Below are 15,542 nucleotides of genomic sequence, written 5' to 3' on the forward strand. Positions count from 1 at the left end.
CAGCTCCAGGTTGAGCTGTTGTTCAGCATCTTAGCTGTAGAGGGCAGTGTCACTGGCCCTCATATGTGGGATCTGAACCGGGGCCGTCTGGCATCCCAAGCCAGCTCTTAACCAACGTGCCACTCGGCTGGCCCGAAATCAGCTTAATTATATTAAAAAAGAAACAAAACAAAAAACAACACACCAAGGTATCACTAGCCAAAGCCCTTCAGCCACTCTTTTTTGCTCAGGCCCACTCCTATCCCTGAAGAGTGTACTTTGGCTTCTAATAAACTGCTCTTTCACCACTGCCTTTCGTTGTCCTGTTCAATTCTTTGCTCGAGATACCAGGAGCCTGGACACCACACCAAGAAGGGTCTGTTCTCCGGTAACAAAACTGTGGTTCTTAAATACAGCAACAGTCAAGACACTTCTATTGCTAGTGAAAAAAAATGAGACAAAATAAGTATCCCCATTGGCTTAAGCCAAAAGGAGAATTACTGGGTCAGTGTAACGGAAAGGTCCTGGGGTAGCTCCTGGCGTCAGGCATGTCTGGATCCAAGATTTGGTTCTCTGAGATTTACCTTTCTTGCTCCAGCTTCTCCTCTACTCAGTGTCTGCATGCACCCCTGCCACTGCAAACGTGTCCCTGGTTGATGGGGTCAGCATGGCTGGAAGAAAGCAGTGCTCTGATTGGTCAGGCCTCAGCCACATGCTCACCCGTGGAACCAGAGGTGAAGTCAACCCCATCAGAAGCATAACTGCTGAGGGGAGGGGAAAAGGGCATGTCTAGGAGGAAATAAGGTTCCTGGTACCAGCGGATGGGGAATGGATGGTGGGTGACGAAACCAACAGGTGTCTTCTTCTGTGGTGCAGACATTTCATCAACTTTAACATCCAATTCCAATCTTGAAAAGAATAAGAGCAGAAAAGATTATTTCTTAATCTAATACAGCCTATCAGTTTCCACATAATTTGCCAGAATCCCAGAACAAAGCTCAAGAATAGGTTTGGGAACACAAGTGTCACCCAAGGTGAAATTTCACAATGTCTGGCATCCAATCTAAAATTACAGGCATGCAAAGAAGCAGAACAATTCTACCCCAGTATGAGGAGATCAATCGATCACAAATAGGCATCCAAATTGGAAAGGAGAAAGTAAAACGGCCGTATGTGCAGACAACCTGATTATGTATGTAGAAAATCTGATGTAATCCCAGAAGAGCTGTTAAAATACAAACGAGATTGTTAAGCAAACAAGATATATGAGAGGGAGTTGACTCCTCCCCACAAATGCTGAACCAGTATTCTCAACACTTTTCTTCCCTGATCTGAAGCAAGGTTAGTAAGCCACAAAATTCCAATTTAGTGTTTCTGGGTTGTTTTATCTTCGCAGGCAAACTAAGTCTTTTATTCTGTCAGGAATCAGACCTACTGGTGTAAGGAGGTGGGCAAACTAGAATTCTGGAGGGAGGGCACACTTTCTGAATAGCAATTGTGAACTCTGGACTAACAGCCTTAAAAGAATAAACAGAAACAGAAATTTTTATTCCAGAATTCAACCTTTCAGAATCTCTCTTGAAGAAATAGCCAGCCGCTCAGGCAAAATCATATAGGAGAATTCCATTGAATCGTGACTTACAATAGGGAAATCTGGTCAACAATTATATTACAGTACTTCTTTTATGCATCCAATTACATTTGCAAAAAATTTTTTAAAAAGCTCTCCTCCTGATAAATAAAAATAACTGAGTAAAATTCTCTCTGAACTTGCAAAAAGTATACCTTGTAGTATTGTTATGTATTTAATATATAAATGCCATGATAAAATGAAAAAAGTATTGCAAAGTGCATATAGCTGTTAATACTGGATGACAGCACACACTCCATTTTCTTCCATTTCCTAAATTGTATTCAATTGCCTTGTCCTACTAGAATAGCTGAATCCCAGACCGCCCTTCCAAACCTGAGACGAAGGCAAGAAAATGAGGAGGCGCAGCAGCTGAAAATAAACTCAGGTGCACAATAACAGTTGTTCAGTTTTATTTCCTGCTGTAACAAACAATTTGGACCCCTCTCTTCAGGAAAGGGGAAATAGTTGAGTCGAGAGTGCCTGAGGCCTCCACAAGCAAACAATTAGGACCCCAGTATAAAGTAACAACTGCGGTAGGAATCAGTGCCCTGGGGAAGGATGTGCTGCCATAGAAGGGACTACAGGTTAAACTTAGCCCCCTTTTTCACTGCTTAGGCTTAGCAAAAAATGGGGGTACAAAGTGCTCCATGGTCTGAACCAACAGGGAAAGCTGCTCGAAACAGCAGTTGACAGAAATTCGGAGTTGGTCAGTATCTTCTGCAGTCAGTTGGCTAAATGAGAGAAAAAGAAAATCAAGTTACATGTGATAGAGAACTCTGCACGTATCTCTGTCTCCCGCTTCAGGTGGAGACAGGCCCAGTGCACTATGTGTACCTCCTTAGACCTGACCTTTGGGTGTCTCCAATTCACTGTTACAATGACCCTCAGTCCCAAACAAGAGAAAGCTAGAGGGGTTTATCACCACCAAACCAGTATTACAGTCACTGTTAAAGAGTCTTCTTCAAGAAGAAGTGGAGGAAACAAAGAACAGAAACATGAATAATGAAACGGCAATAACGATGTACCTATCAATAATTACTTTAAATGTAAATGGATTAAATGCTCCAATCAAAAGACACAGGGTAGCTCATTGGAGAAAAAGACAAGACCTATACATATATTGTCTACAGGGGACCTACTTCAGATGGAAAGAAACACACAGACTGAAAGTAAAGGGATGGTAAAAGATAGTTCATGCAAATGGAATGAAACAAAGAAAGCTAGGGTAGCAATATTTATATCAGACAAAATAGAGTTTAAAACAAAGGCTGTACTAGACAAAGGACATTTCATAATCATAAAGGAATCAATGAAGATGATATAACCCTGAAAAACATTTATGCACCCAACATAGGAGGAGCAACTAAATGTATTTGGTGCATATTGACAGACATACAGGGAGAGATCGACAGTAATACAGTCATCGTAGGGTAGTTTAACACCCCCATTGACACCAGTGGATGGATCTTCCAGAAAGAAAGTCAACAAGGAAACAGTGGCCTTAAAGGACACACTAGACTATATGGATTTAATTGATATTTTTAGAGCATTTCACATGAAAGCAGCAGAATATATATTCTTTTCAAGTGCCCATGGTACATTTCTCAAGATAGAACACAAACAAGTCCAATAAATTTAAGAAGACTAACATTAGATCAAGCATGTTTTCTAATCACAATGGTAGGGAACTAGAAATCAATTACAAGAAAAAAAACTGAAAACACATAAACATATAGAGACTAAATAACTGCTACAAAACAATGAATGGGTAAACAATGAGATCAAAAAAGAAATAAAAAGATACCTTGAGACAAATAACACTGAAAACACAAAAAGCCCAAACCTATGGGATACAAAGAAAGGATATACAGGAATGTCATAGCAATACAGGCCTATTTCAGAATACAACAATAACAACAAAAGTCTCAAATAAAAAAATCCAACATTACACCCAAACAAACTAGAAAAAGAACAACAAACAGCCTCAAGTGAGTAGATCAGAACAGAAATGAAAAGCAATCTAGAAAAATACAAAATATTGGGCCGGCCGAGTGGCGCGATGGTTAAGAACTGGCTTGGGATGCCAGAGGGCCCCGGTTCGGATCCCACATATGAGGGCTAGTTACACTGCCCTCCACAGCTAAGATGCTGAACAACAGCTCAACCTGGAGCTGGGCTGCAATGAGTCGCCGGTGACGGCATAGGCTGCAGCCCCTGTGGCAGTGGGTTGCCATGAGCTACTGTGAGTGGCCGGCAGCCAGCGTGAGCTGCCAAGAGCCACTGTGAGAGGCCATCCAATGACCGGCGACCGACTGCCTTAGCCGGAAAAAGCGCAATGATAATACCAACATGGGCCAGTGAAGCGACGTCCTCCACAACTAGACTGAAGAGCGAAGGGACAGCAACTTCCCTGTTCCCCTTCCCCAATTCCCCAATGCTGTTCCCCTCCCCCAATTCCCCAATAAAATCTTTAAAAAAGAAAAGAAATTGGTTGCATTTTTATACACCAATAACAAACTATGACAAAGAGAAATTAAGGAAACAATCTCATTTACAATTGAATCAAAAATAAAAAAATAAAATACCTCAGAATACATTTAACCAAGGAGGTAATGACCTGTACTTGGAAAATTATAAGACATTGACAAAAAAAAAAAACTGAAGAAGATACAAATAAATGGAAGCGTATACCCTCTTTACAGAAAGGAAGAATTAACATCATTAAAATATCCATACTACCCAAAGCAATCAATCTATAGATTCAAAGCAATCCCTATCAAAATACCAATGGCATTTTTCACAGAACTAGAACAAGTAATCTTAGAATTCATATGGAACCATAAAAGATCCCAAATAGTCACAGCAATCTTTAGAAAGAAGAACAAAGTTGGAGGTATCATGCTACCTGTTATGAAACTACACTACAAGGCTATGGTAATCAAAACAGCATGGTACTGGCTTAAAAACAGACACACAGATCAATGGAACACAATAGAGAGACCAGAAATAAACCTATGCTTACATGGTCATTTATTCTATGACAAAGGAGGTAAGAATATATAATGGGGTAAAGACAGTCTCTTCAACAAATGGTGTTGTTGGGAAAACTGGACATATACATGCAAAAAAATGAAACTAGACCACCTCCTTACACCATACACAAGAATAAACTAAAAATGGATTAAAGACTTAAATGTAAGACCCAAAAGCATAAAACTCCTAGAAGAAAACATAGGCAGTAAACTCTCTGACATTGCTCTTAGTAATATTTTTTCTGATATTATCTCCTCAGGAAAGTGAAACAAAAGAAAAAAATAACAAAATGGGACTATATCAAACTAAAAAGTATTTGCAAAGCAAAGGAAACCATCAACAAAATGAAAAGATAACCTACCAAATAGGAGAAGATATTTGGCAGTGATACACCTGATAAGGGGTTAACATACAAAATTCATAAAGACTCATACAACTCTGTACCAAAATAAAAACAAACAATCCAATTGAAAATGGGCAGAGGACCTGAATAGACATTTCTTCAAGGAGGACATACAGATAGATGGCCAATAGACATATGAAAAGATGCTCAACATCACTAATCATCAGGGAAATGCAAATAAAAACCATAATGAGATACCACCTCACACCTGTCAGAATGACTATCATCAATAAATCAACAAACAAGTGTTGGGGAGGATGTGGATAAAAGGGAACCCTCATGCACTATTGGTGGGATTGCAAATTGTTGCAGCCACTGTGGAAAACAGTATGAAGTTTCCTCAAAAAATTAAAAGTACAACTACCTTGTGACTCAGCAATCTCACTTCTGAGTATTTAGCTGAAGAAATCCAAAGCACTAATTTGAAAAGATGTATTCACTCCCATGTTCACTGCAGTGCTATTTGCAATAGCCAAAATATAGAAGCAACCTAAGAGCCCATCAATAGATGATTGTGTAGAGAAAAAGTGATATATGTCTATCTATATCTATATATCTATATATATCTCAAACACAAAGGAACTGAAATCCAATCATTTGCAACAACATGGATGTACCTAGAGAGTATTATACTATGGGAAACAAGTCAAATAGAAGACAAATACCATATAATCTCACTTATATGTGGAATCTATTGAACAAAATAAATGAACAAAAAACCCAGAAATAGACTCATAGATACAGAGAACAAACTGATGGTTTCCACATGGAAAGGGGTTAGGGGGCTGGCTGAAAAGGATGAAGGGATTAAGAAGAACAAATTGGTAGTTACAAAACAGTCAGGTAGGTGTAAAATACAGCATAGGAAATGCAGTCAATGATAGTGTAATAAATATATATGTAGTGCCAGATGGGTACTAGACTTATCAGGGGTATCACTTCATAAATTGTGTAAATGTCTGAACACTATGCAGTACACCTGAAACTAATATAATAATAATAAAATAATATCAAATGTTAACTGTAAAAAAATATCAATAAATAAAACAGCTCCCCAAAAAGAAGAGAATGACCCACAGGAGGCTGACCCTGTAGCCACCTGCCACCACCGCCACAATGGCCCATTTTAGAACTAACATTTCCAGCATATTGCCAGACACTGTGAACTCCTTCCGAACCGTCTCGCGTTGGGGTTGACCATGTAGAACCATGTACAGGCGTGCCATCTCTGCCTCCACGGGTGACGAAAAAGGCACTGAAAGAGAGCTGGTGGAGATTCAGTTAAGGCACCATCCAATGCCAACTGCTTGTGCCTCAGGCCGCCTTTGCCAGCTTGGCCCCAGGCCTCTGTCACCCCCCTCGACCCCATCCCATCTGCTCCCCTCCTTCCTGCTCCCTCAGTCCATCTCCCCCACCATCTCTCCTGGCCACCGCTGGCCCATCCCCCCAGCCACGCTGCTCCCCTCTCTCCCCCCTTTACTCCGTACCCCCAGGCTGACCCCTCCCCCAGGTCTGTCCCCTGGCCACCCGGCCACTCCTCAAATAGGATACTACTGGAGCTGTTGGCGACTTGGTCCTCTGGCTGCGGGCCCAGCCTGCTGGCCCGGCTCCACAGCATTTCTGCCCGGCGAGGGAGCGTGGAGTGCCGGCGCAACCCGTGGAGCTCCACAGGCCCCGCCACCAGCCTCCCCCGCGCCGCCTCCAGCGGGGCCCTCGTGGCCTACAGGGCCATCTGGGCCGCCAGAGTCACCCGGACGGCCCTGGCCTTCATCACCGCTGGCCGCACCGCCTGGGCCTTGGCCTGCGGCCTGCATGGTACCTCAGCCTCTACTTCCAAACTCCGAACACAGGCTGAACAGTTGAACTTCAGGGGTCCTTCAGGAAGCTCCGCCCCTTGGCGGTTAGCGGCAGTTGGTTTCCCCAGCGCGCCTGCGCGAACATGTCTTGCCACCACTCCAGAGTCGCCCCTTGTGAGGCTGTTGTGCACGTGAGTGTTCGCCGCCAAGCCTGCCCGGCCTCATGCTTGACCATGAGCCTCTAAGCCTGTGCCAGTGCCAGCCAAGTGTGGCAGGCTGACTGCGTTTCCCCTGTCATCGAGTTATGGGAGTGAGTCAGGAGTCTCTGGGCCAGGCTGGGCCTGCCTCTTTCTCTGGGCTGCAGAGGTGGCCCAGCCCAGGGGTATTCCCAGCAGGAGTCAGTATTGGGCCCTGCCTGCCCTCGGGGGACCCCCCAAGCCAAGGCCTTGTGGGAGCCAGGATGTGTGGGCCTTGCTCCTTCTGCACCATTTCTCACAGTGGGCACTATTACTCTGTGGTGACAGCCAGACTGGGGGAGGGGGATGGCCGCAAGCCCTACCGCCTCTCCCCAGGACAAACTCCGGGGCTCCAGGCACAAACAGAGATGCTTCCAAAGGGCAGGCTTGGACCAGGGCCGCCCCAGGTGCTGAGGAGAGACCCGCTGGTCACAAGGGCTGCAGGAGGGGGAGCACCACCACTGGGACGGCTCCCAGTCGCTTTTCCCTCTGCTGGCACAGCCCTCACGGGCTCTTCCTCTCCCCAGGGCCAATGTCTTCTGGTTGCTCGGGGCGGGAGGTGCCAAGGGCCCTCAACTGGGATGGAACCCTGTGTCTGCCGGCCTGCTGAGTGCTGGTTCACTTCTGTGTCTGGGTCAAGTCAACAGGGAAGGTACAGCTGGACACGGAGAGCTGGGAGTGACAGCAAGGCTGGGGCAGCATTGCCTTTTGGTGGGGGTCTCTGCCAGGAACCAGTGTTGCAACAGGTGGTGACTAGAATAAGGTCTGGGTCCAAGTAGGGGGCAGGTACTTCAACCCGGGTCACTTGATCCCCACCCCATGGCTGCACAATCCTCCCCCTTCTCCAAATCCAGGCCCAGCAGCCTTCTCTCCTGAGAAGGAGAGCCCCGGGCAGCAGCTGCCCCTTCCCTGTGTCGGGGGGTCCCGTCTCTGCCCTCCATCCCAGTTCCTTTCTGTTCCTCACTCACCTGTTTGGAAGGTCTGTGTGGACCTCCTTTAGGGATGTCTGTCTCACCTGTTTGTCTGGAACACGAGGAAATGATGCAATCGGAGACACAGTAAACAGGAGATGTATGAGGCTGCTGCCTGCATAATATGGTATACTGTTTTATAACAATTTTTATATAAGTAGAAATAATAGACTTCAAATTAACGATTAAAATATAGTACAGTAAATACATAAACCATTTACATGGTGGTTTATTATCATTATCAGGTGTTATGTACTGTACACAATCATATGTGCTATACTGTTACACGACTGGCAGGGCAGTAAGCTGGTTTACACCAGCATCATCACCAACGCATGAGTAATTCATTGCGGACTCATATCAGGACAGCTATGAAGTCACAAGAAGATAGGGATTTTTCCCCACTATAATCTTATGGCACCACCATCAGGTATGTGGTCTGTGGTTCAATTAAACATCGTTATGTGGGTGCATGACTGTATGTTCTTATCAAAGTCCTAGGAAAATCATACTATTATGAACAGAGTAGTGATATAATCTCACTACATGCTTGTGGTATTGCCTTCATCTATGAAATATTTGCCTACCAAAAGGTCACAAAGACATTTCCCCTATGAGTCCTTAAAGTTTTGTAGTTTTAGCTTTTACACATGTAGGTATTTTATTGGCATAAAATTAACCCCGGGTCCTTTGCAAAACTTGAAATCATCCACGAGGCTCTACAAGAGTAATAAGAAAAGATTTATTGAAAGCCAAAAACAAAGAGAGAGTTCTGGCAAAAGAAGTTTTGCAAAGGCAGTCTGATAGAAAGAGCTGCCGAGACAGAGGGGTAAGAGAGATACTGGCAGAAGTTTGCCAGGGCAGAGTCGGATGGAGACAGCTGCACCGATAAGGAGTGCAGGGGTTTTATATTTTCCTGTGCAGGATGTAGGGTGCTTGTTAGCTTGCAGGGAGGGGGATGCCATTACAATTGTCTTCTCCTGGGAATTGTCCTCTTCCATCTATGATGAATGCCAGCTTGCAGGGGGTTGCTGTTGTGATTGGAAACCATTCTGTTCCCACCTATGTTGGATGTAAGGTGCTTGTCAGTTTGCAGGTGCAGTGCAAGCCAGGGGATTGCAAATAGTTAATGTTTAAACTTATTCCTGCCAGCTTACAACCTCACATCTGTTAATTCTTTGCCTGTACTATCCTGCCAGCTTACAAACCCGTTCGTATTAACTCTTTACTTATCTCATCAGGTATGGCTGATTTAAGTTAATCTTTGTGCACACCAAGCCAGTAGCCAAGGAGGTTGAAGCTTACCCTACCAATATGGATATTCCATATCCATTTCTTCAAAATATTATCTATCCTTCCCCCATTGAATTATCTTGACATCTTTGTTGAAAATCCAGTGACCCTATATGCGTGGGTCTGCTTCTGGACTTCGAATTCTAGCCCACAGATCTACGTGTCCACCCTGGTACCAAGTTCCACACCATCTTGATTTCTGTACATTTAGAATAACTTCTGAAATTAGGCTGTGTTAGTCCTTTAACCTTGCTTTTCGAGGATAAGATGCACATCATCACAGCACATTAGTCTTTCACTATATCGTGGAATTTGGTTTATGAATTTTTAGGTACGTAATTCTTGCACATCAATGCTCAAGGGGATATTGGTCTGCAGTTGTCTTCTTGCTATTATATTTGTCTGTCTTTTGTTTCACAATAATATTGTTCACATTCTTCTATTTTTGGAAAACAATGTGTGAGACCAGGAAAACTTCTTGCTTAAATGTTTGATAGAAGCAATAAACATAGTGCCTGGCCTGGAGTTTTATTCGTGGGGAGGTTTTGGGTCATGAATGCATTTTCCTTACTGGACACAGACTAGCTCAGATATTATTTTTCCTTATTGTCTTCGTTTTAGTAATTTGTGCCTTTCAGAGACTTTGTCTACCTCACCTAAGTTGCCCAGAAGCTGGAACAGATCATGAGCCTCATGACCAGCAACAAACAGCTAAGGGTGGCAGAACCGGTGAGGAGGGGCTTTCTCAGTCTTGGACCCTGCTCCTGTCAATGTGGACAGGCTCTCACCTGGAACTCAGGACTGAGTCCGGGATTGGGTGGCACAGTTGAGCTCACCACACCAATATGCCCCTGGCACAACTGGAACCCTTCATTAGGGCCTTGCTTTGGGCCCCCAGGCGGGAAGAGGGTGACAAAACCAAACCCCCCATCCCAGCAGCAACACCCTCAGCTTCCTGCCCTTGTGCCAAGGGTTGTGACAGCTCCTCCCTTCTTATTATTTGTACCCCCAACCAGCTGTATACTTAATTTATCTCCACTTCACCATCTGCATCTGTAAATATGTGCCTTCCTGGATGTTACCAACCTATCACAGGCCTTCTGCCCTGGCCTCCCTCAGGCCATAGTCAACTTGGAACAGAAAATCTGCTAAGATGGAAGGCACATCATGTCATTGCTGTGTTCAAACCACCCCCCACACCCAGTGGCACCAATGCACACAATCTCCTTAACGTCTGGCACCTCCTTCCTGTCCTGGTTGTATATCCATCATAGTGAACCTACCAGCCTCTTCTCCCCTCTCCCACCCATGAATGCAGAGTGAAGGAGGGGAGCAGGGGCAGGCTGGGAGGGTTCTGGGCCAAGAGAATGCCCTTTGGTGAGACTCGGCTGACAGACACCATGGTCTGTTTAAAGAGCACGTGTGTCTTGGCCTACTGTGTGCCATGAGGTCGTATTCTCAGAGCTGCGGATACTGCATGCAGATAATAAGGAATGCAGGGGATGGGAGAAGTGGAATGCCATTTTAATGCGGTGGCCAGAAAAGCATCTCAGAGCGGGTGACATCTGAGAAGGACCTGAAGGAGGTCAGGGAATAAGCCAGGTGGGTCCCCGGGGAAAGAGAATTCCAGACAGGAAAGAGCCAGTGCAAAGGCCCTGAGGCAGGAGTGGGCCTGATGTGTTTCAGAAAGGGGACGAGGCCAAGTGGCTGGATCAGACAGAGCACAGTAGAAAAGGGACGGGAGGAAGCCAGAGAGGACGCGGCCCTGATTGTATAGCACTCCATAGGCCACTGTGAAGGATTTGGCTGTGTCTGAGTGAGAGGGGAGCCCAGGGCGGGTTTGGAACACAGGACTTCCATGACCTGACTCAGGTGTTAAAGCCACCAGCAGCTTCAGTAGTCCGTCCGTGGGGCCAGGCAGTAGACTGACTCTGGGCCTTGCCCGGGGAGGGAGGAAGGACCAGACTGAAGTTGGGCCTTACAGCTCAGTCAGTGTACTGTCGACCCAGGGCTGCAGGCAGAGAGGATCCTGGAGGTCTGCCGAGGGTGCCCTGAGCATCCGGGCGAATACTGACCGACACAGGCATGACATCAGAGGGATCCTGTCTCACTAGTGTGGAAAACACTTCACTCTACACCAAAAGCTGCTCTGGGCCCATGGAGTAAATATTAAAAAGCAAGACTCACAGGGATCAAACTGTTATGAAGTCAGTTAAGAACATCCCATTTACAAAGTTCAGGAAATTATTTAGGAATAAAAAACGTACTCAGCTCCCAAGGAAAAATACATACTGTCTACAATACAAAAAAAAATTACCAGAGGGATGGCCGAGTAGCTTAGAGCACAAGCTCTGAGCACCAGCATCGCCAGTTCGATTCCCACATGGGCGAGTGAGCTGCGCCCGAGCTGAGCTGCTGCTGAGCTCCCAATAGGTGGCAGGATGGCTCAGATGGTGAGAGCATGTCCTCCTAACAAGGTTGTTGGTTTGACTCCCACATGGGATGGTTGGCTATGACCACCTGCAACTAAGATTGAACATGGCACCTTGAGCTGAGCTGCCCTGGGCTACCAACAGGCAGCCGGATGGTGATTGGACTTGGAGCTGAATAGCCGCGTCCTCCACAACTAAGACTGAAAGACAACAACTTGGCTGTTCACCTTCCCCAATTCCCTAACAGTATTCCCCTTTCCCAATTTCCCAATAAAATCTTTAGAACTAAGTAGTGAGTTTAGCAAGATTGCAGGATAAACAGTGTTTTACACGGAGCTAAATGCCCCTACCGAAATTCTGAACCAACTGTGCCAGCACGTTTCCCTGCTGACCTGAAACAAGTGCAGTCAGCCAGAACATTCCTATTTTAGTGGGTCTGGATTTTTAGTCCTCTTATGTAAACTAAGTTTTTCTTGTAGTAGGAAACCAACCCAATGGGGACAAGGATGTTGAAAAACCAGAAATCTGGTGGGAGGCATGGTGTCAGAAGAGCAAGGGTGATCCAGGGTATTGAAAAAGAAATAGAAATTAAACATTGAGGTCACTATCTTTACATTTTTGGACTCTATCTTCAGGAAATAACCATGCATGGAAAGACTTAAATATAAGAATTCCGGGCCGGCCAAGTGGCGCGATGGTTAAGAACTGGCTTGGGATGCCAGAGGGCCCCGGTTCGTATCCCACATATGAGGGCCAGTTACACTGCCCTCCAAAAAAAAAAAGTATATAAGAATTCCATTGAATCATTAACCACAATAATGAAAAAAATAAATGTACAATAATTACCTTATAATGCATCTTTCATTCATCCTTTCATTCAGTAACATATTTTTGAAGGACTTTCAAAAAGATAATGATCACACATTCAATGAAATAACTTCAGGAGAAGTTACTGTTAAGGTTGCGAAAACATAACTTATAACTAATAGTCTTACACATTGAACGTATAAATACAAGTATAAAAGTAGAAAGATATTCCAAAATGTTGAGACTACTGAATGCTGAATGTCAGGACACAATTGATTTTAATTTTCTTGCATTTCCTAGTTGTCTTCAATTACTACATTATATGACTATCTGAATCCTAGAACTTCCCCACCCCTCCAACATGAAGACAAAGGCAAGAAATTGTGCAGACACAGTAGCTGAAGAGAAAGTTGGACAGAGAACAGTAGCTCAGTGTTGATTTCTGCAGAAACAGACATTTAATCATCCCATTTCTCAAGCAACAGGGATGCAACACATGTGTACCCAGGGAGCCAAACAAAAATACGGGCAAGAGAGGGGCACTACTTCAGTAATCATTTCCCTGTGCACTGCCTAGTAGGAGTCACAGTGTTAGGTCCCAGCCCCGTTTTAGATGTCGAAACCTGTTGGAAGGAGGTGCCGAATGAGCTGAATGTTCCGGAACACCACGGAAAGCCGTTCTAAGAAGGAGTAAATGGAAACTCGGAGACGATCAGTGTCTTCAGCAATCCATCTGCTAAAGAGGCATAAAAATCAAGTTAAAGGTGAAGACTCTCTCTCGCACCCAGCACACCACACCCCCTCCTGAGACCTAACACCTGAGTGTCTCCCTGCATCTATTACAGAGACCCTTTGGGGCTAAGATTGCAACTTAGGCCCTTGGCACGTGCTACCACCTCTTTCTTGGCTCATTCTAGAACTCACACAACCAGGACGCTGCCATTCACTGTGACCTCCTTTTGAACTCCCTGCCAGGGGTGTTGGATATCTGTTTCCATGGCCAGGCTGGCCATCTCTGCCTCCAGAAAGGACTCAAAAGGCACAGTGACCATGCTGAGGGTCACGTGGTTAAGGCGCCATCTGCTGCGGAATGTGCCAGGGCCTCAGGCTCTCTTATATCTCGGAGGCTGGCCTTCCCCGGGGCTCCGCTCAGGTCGTTCATCCCCACATCCCCCCCCCCCCCATGCACAGGCACACCCAGTCCTGCCACCTCAGCCTGCCTCCCTCCTCCCTCAGTTCATCCTGTCCCACCTCCCCCACCCCTTCAGGCTGCTTCCCCACCACCAGCCTCCTCAGCCTCCTCAGGTGTCGACTCTGCCTCCCACCAGGCTACCCCAGGTTCCCCTCCCTGCTCCCACTTCTGTTTCCCCCAGGCTGCTCTGTCCCCATTCCCCCAAAGCCAACCCTGGCCTTGCGGGATGTCCCTGACCCATCCCTTGGCCACTAGGCCGCAGGGGCTCATTGGAAAGGATTCAAGACGACATGTTGGTTTCCTGGTCCTACAGCGCCTGCTGCTGCATCTCCACCTGGCCCTGAAGCATGTGCCGCCCGCACGACACTGGGAGCATCTTCGGCTGCTGATCCCTCCGCTCCGACTCCAGGGCCGCCCAGGACACCAGGGCCTCCCTGGTTGTTGTCGTCCTGGTCATTAGGACTGCCAGGGCCACTCTGGTCGTCAGGGCCACCAGCACCACTAGGGCCACACGGGCCGCCAGGACCACCTTGGCCTTCCGCAATGCCTGCGAGGCCCAGGCCTTCAGGGCCGCCGGGGCTACCCTGTGCCCCAGGTGCTTCACCGGCACCTTCGTCGGCAGCCTGTACTAAAGCGGCTGCGACTGCCCTGTTCCCCTCAGAGTCCATCTTGAATCTGTCGGCACTCTCAGCCCGCCGCTGAGGGACTGAGGCCCTCTCACGAAGTTCCACCCTCTCATGCGCAATGCAATTCGGGATCTCCAGGGGGCGCCTGCGCAAATGAGGAATGATTCCCGCCAATCCGTGGCAGATATCCGGTAGGGCGTTTAACTGATAAGTACTCCCGCATGGAATCTGCCGCTCAGAGTCCTATGTAACCCCCATGTTTCTTTGAAAACAGACCCCCTACTCGATATTTTCCTGTGGTCATTGTCACTCTTGCTTGTGTCTCTTGCTGACCTACTTTTAATCCCAGCAACCAAGGTCCCCTCCTCAGAGGATGACCTGGAGACTAGGGCATAGGAGGTGTAGGACCTGCCCCTCCTCAGGAACAGTCCTGCCTCTGCTCTCCCTCTCGGCTTACCTGTGCATACCATGGGGCTGCTGGTGCCCCCGAGGAGCACCTGGCTTCCTTTGGGAGGAGCCATGGCTCTGAGGAGGACGAGGGGGTCTTCCCACTGGCCTCCCTTCTGACCTCTGACCACGCTGTCCCGTGGTGGGGGACGTGGCCTGCCCGCCTCAGGCTGCCCACGCTGGGGGCCTCTAAGGAGGAGGTGGGTGCTATGGGGCCCCTCTGAGCAACCCGGCTCTCCAGATCATGTACTTCACCACTACATTCCCCTACGTGGTTCTCGTTGTGCTGCTCGTGCGTGGAATGCTGCTGTCTGGCGCCCTGGATGGCATCATCTACTATCTCAAGCCTGACTGGTCGAAGCTGGGGTCACCTCAGGTGCGGTGGAGGTGGTGGGGGCGTAGACAGGGGAACCAGCCCAACAGAGACCCTCACACCTACTCTTCCCTGGCCCATGTCCAGGTATGAATAGAAGCCGGGGCTCAGATTTTCTTTTCAATACATATGTAGGATTTTGCAATTACAATGTGATATTTAGTTAACAGAACAATGATTACTTCATTGAGGCTGCATCAAATGCATGTGAACTAGAACAATCTGCCATCCTCAAAGAGTTAAACCAGGCCAGGTTTAACCTCCATGGACCGTCAGTGGCTAATGAAAACTACATGAAAAGACAAGACTGTTTAAAGACAC

At 46.7% G+C, this 15,542-nt stretch overlaps 1 protein-coding gene across 4 annotated transcripts in view; it reads right to left on the reverse strand.

Annotated features, from left to right (window-relative positions):
- Positions 1–15,542, reverse strand: part of LOC109373604 (putative cuticle collagen 145) — a 33,462-nt gene extending 17,920 nt beyond the window's left edge. For 2 of the 4 annotated variants that reach the window (XM_019627614.1, XM_019627612.1), the window contains exon 1: positions 14,058–15,542. In XM_019627614.1, coding sequence (XP_019483159.1) covers positions 14,058–14,443 — 386 coding nt within the window. In that variant the 5' untranslated portion in view covers positions 14,444–15,542. Of the gene's footprint in view, positions 1–6,858; positions 8,167–12,964; positions 13,320–13,507; positions 13,637–14,057 lie in introns of those variants that run through there. The other 2 variants (XM_019627611.1, XM_019627613.1) reach the window with 2 other exon arrangements.

The sequence above is a fragment of the Hipposideros armiger genome, unplaced genomic scaffold (assembly GCF_001890085.2).
Source record: "Hipposideros armiger isolate ML-2016 unplaced genomic scaffold, ASM189008v1 scaffold_738, whole genome shotgun sequence".
In the NCBI taxonomy this organism is placed as follows: Eukaryota; Metazoa; Chordata; class Mammalia; order Chiroptera; family Hipposideridae; genus Hipposideros; species Hipposideros armiger.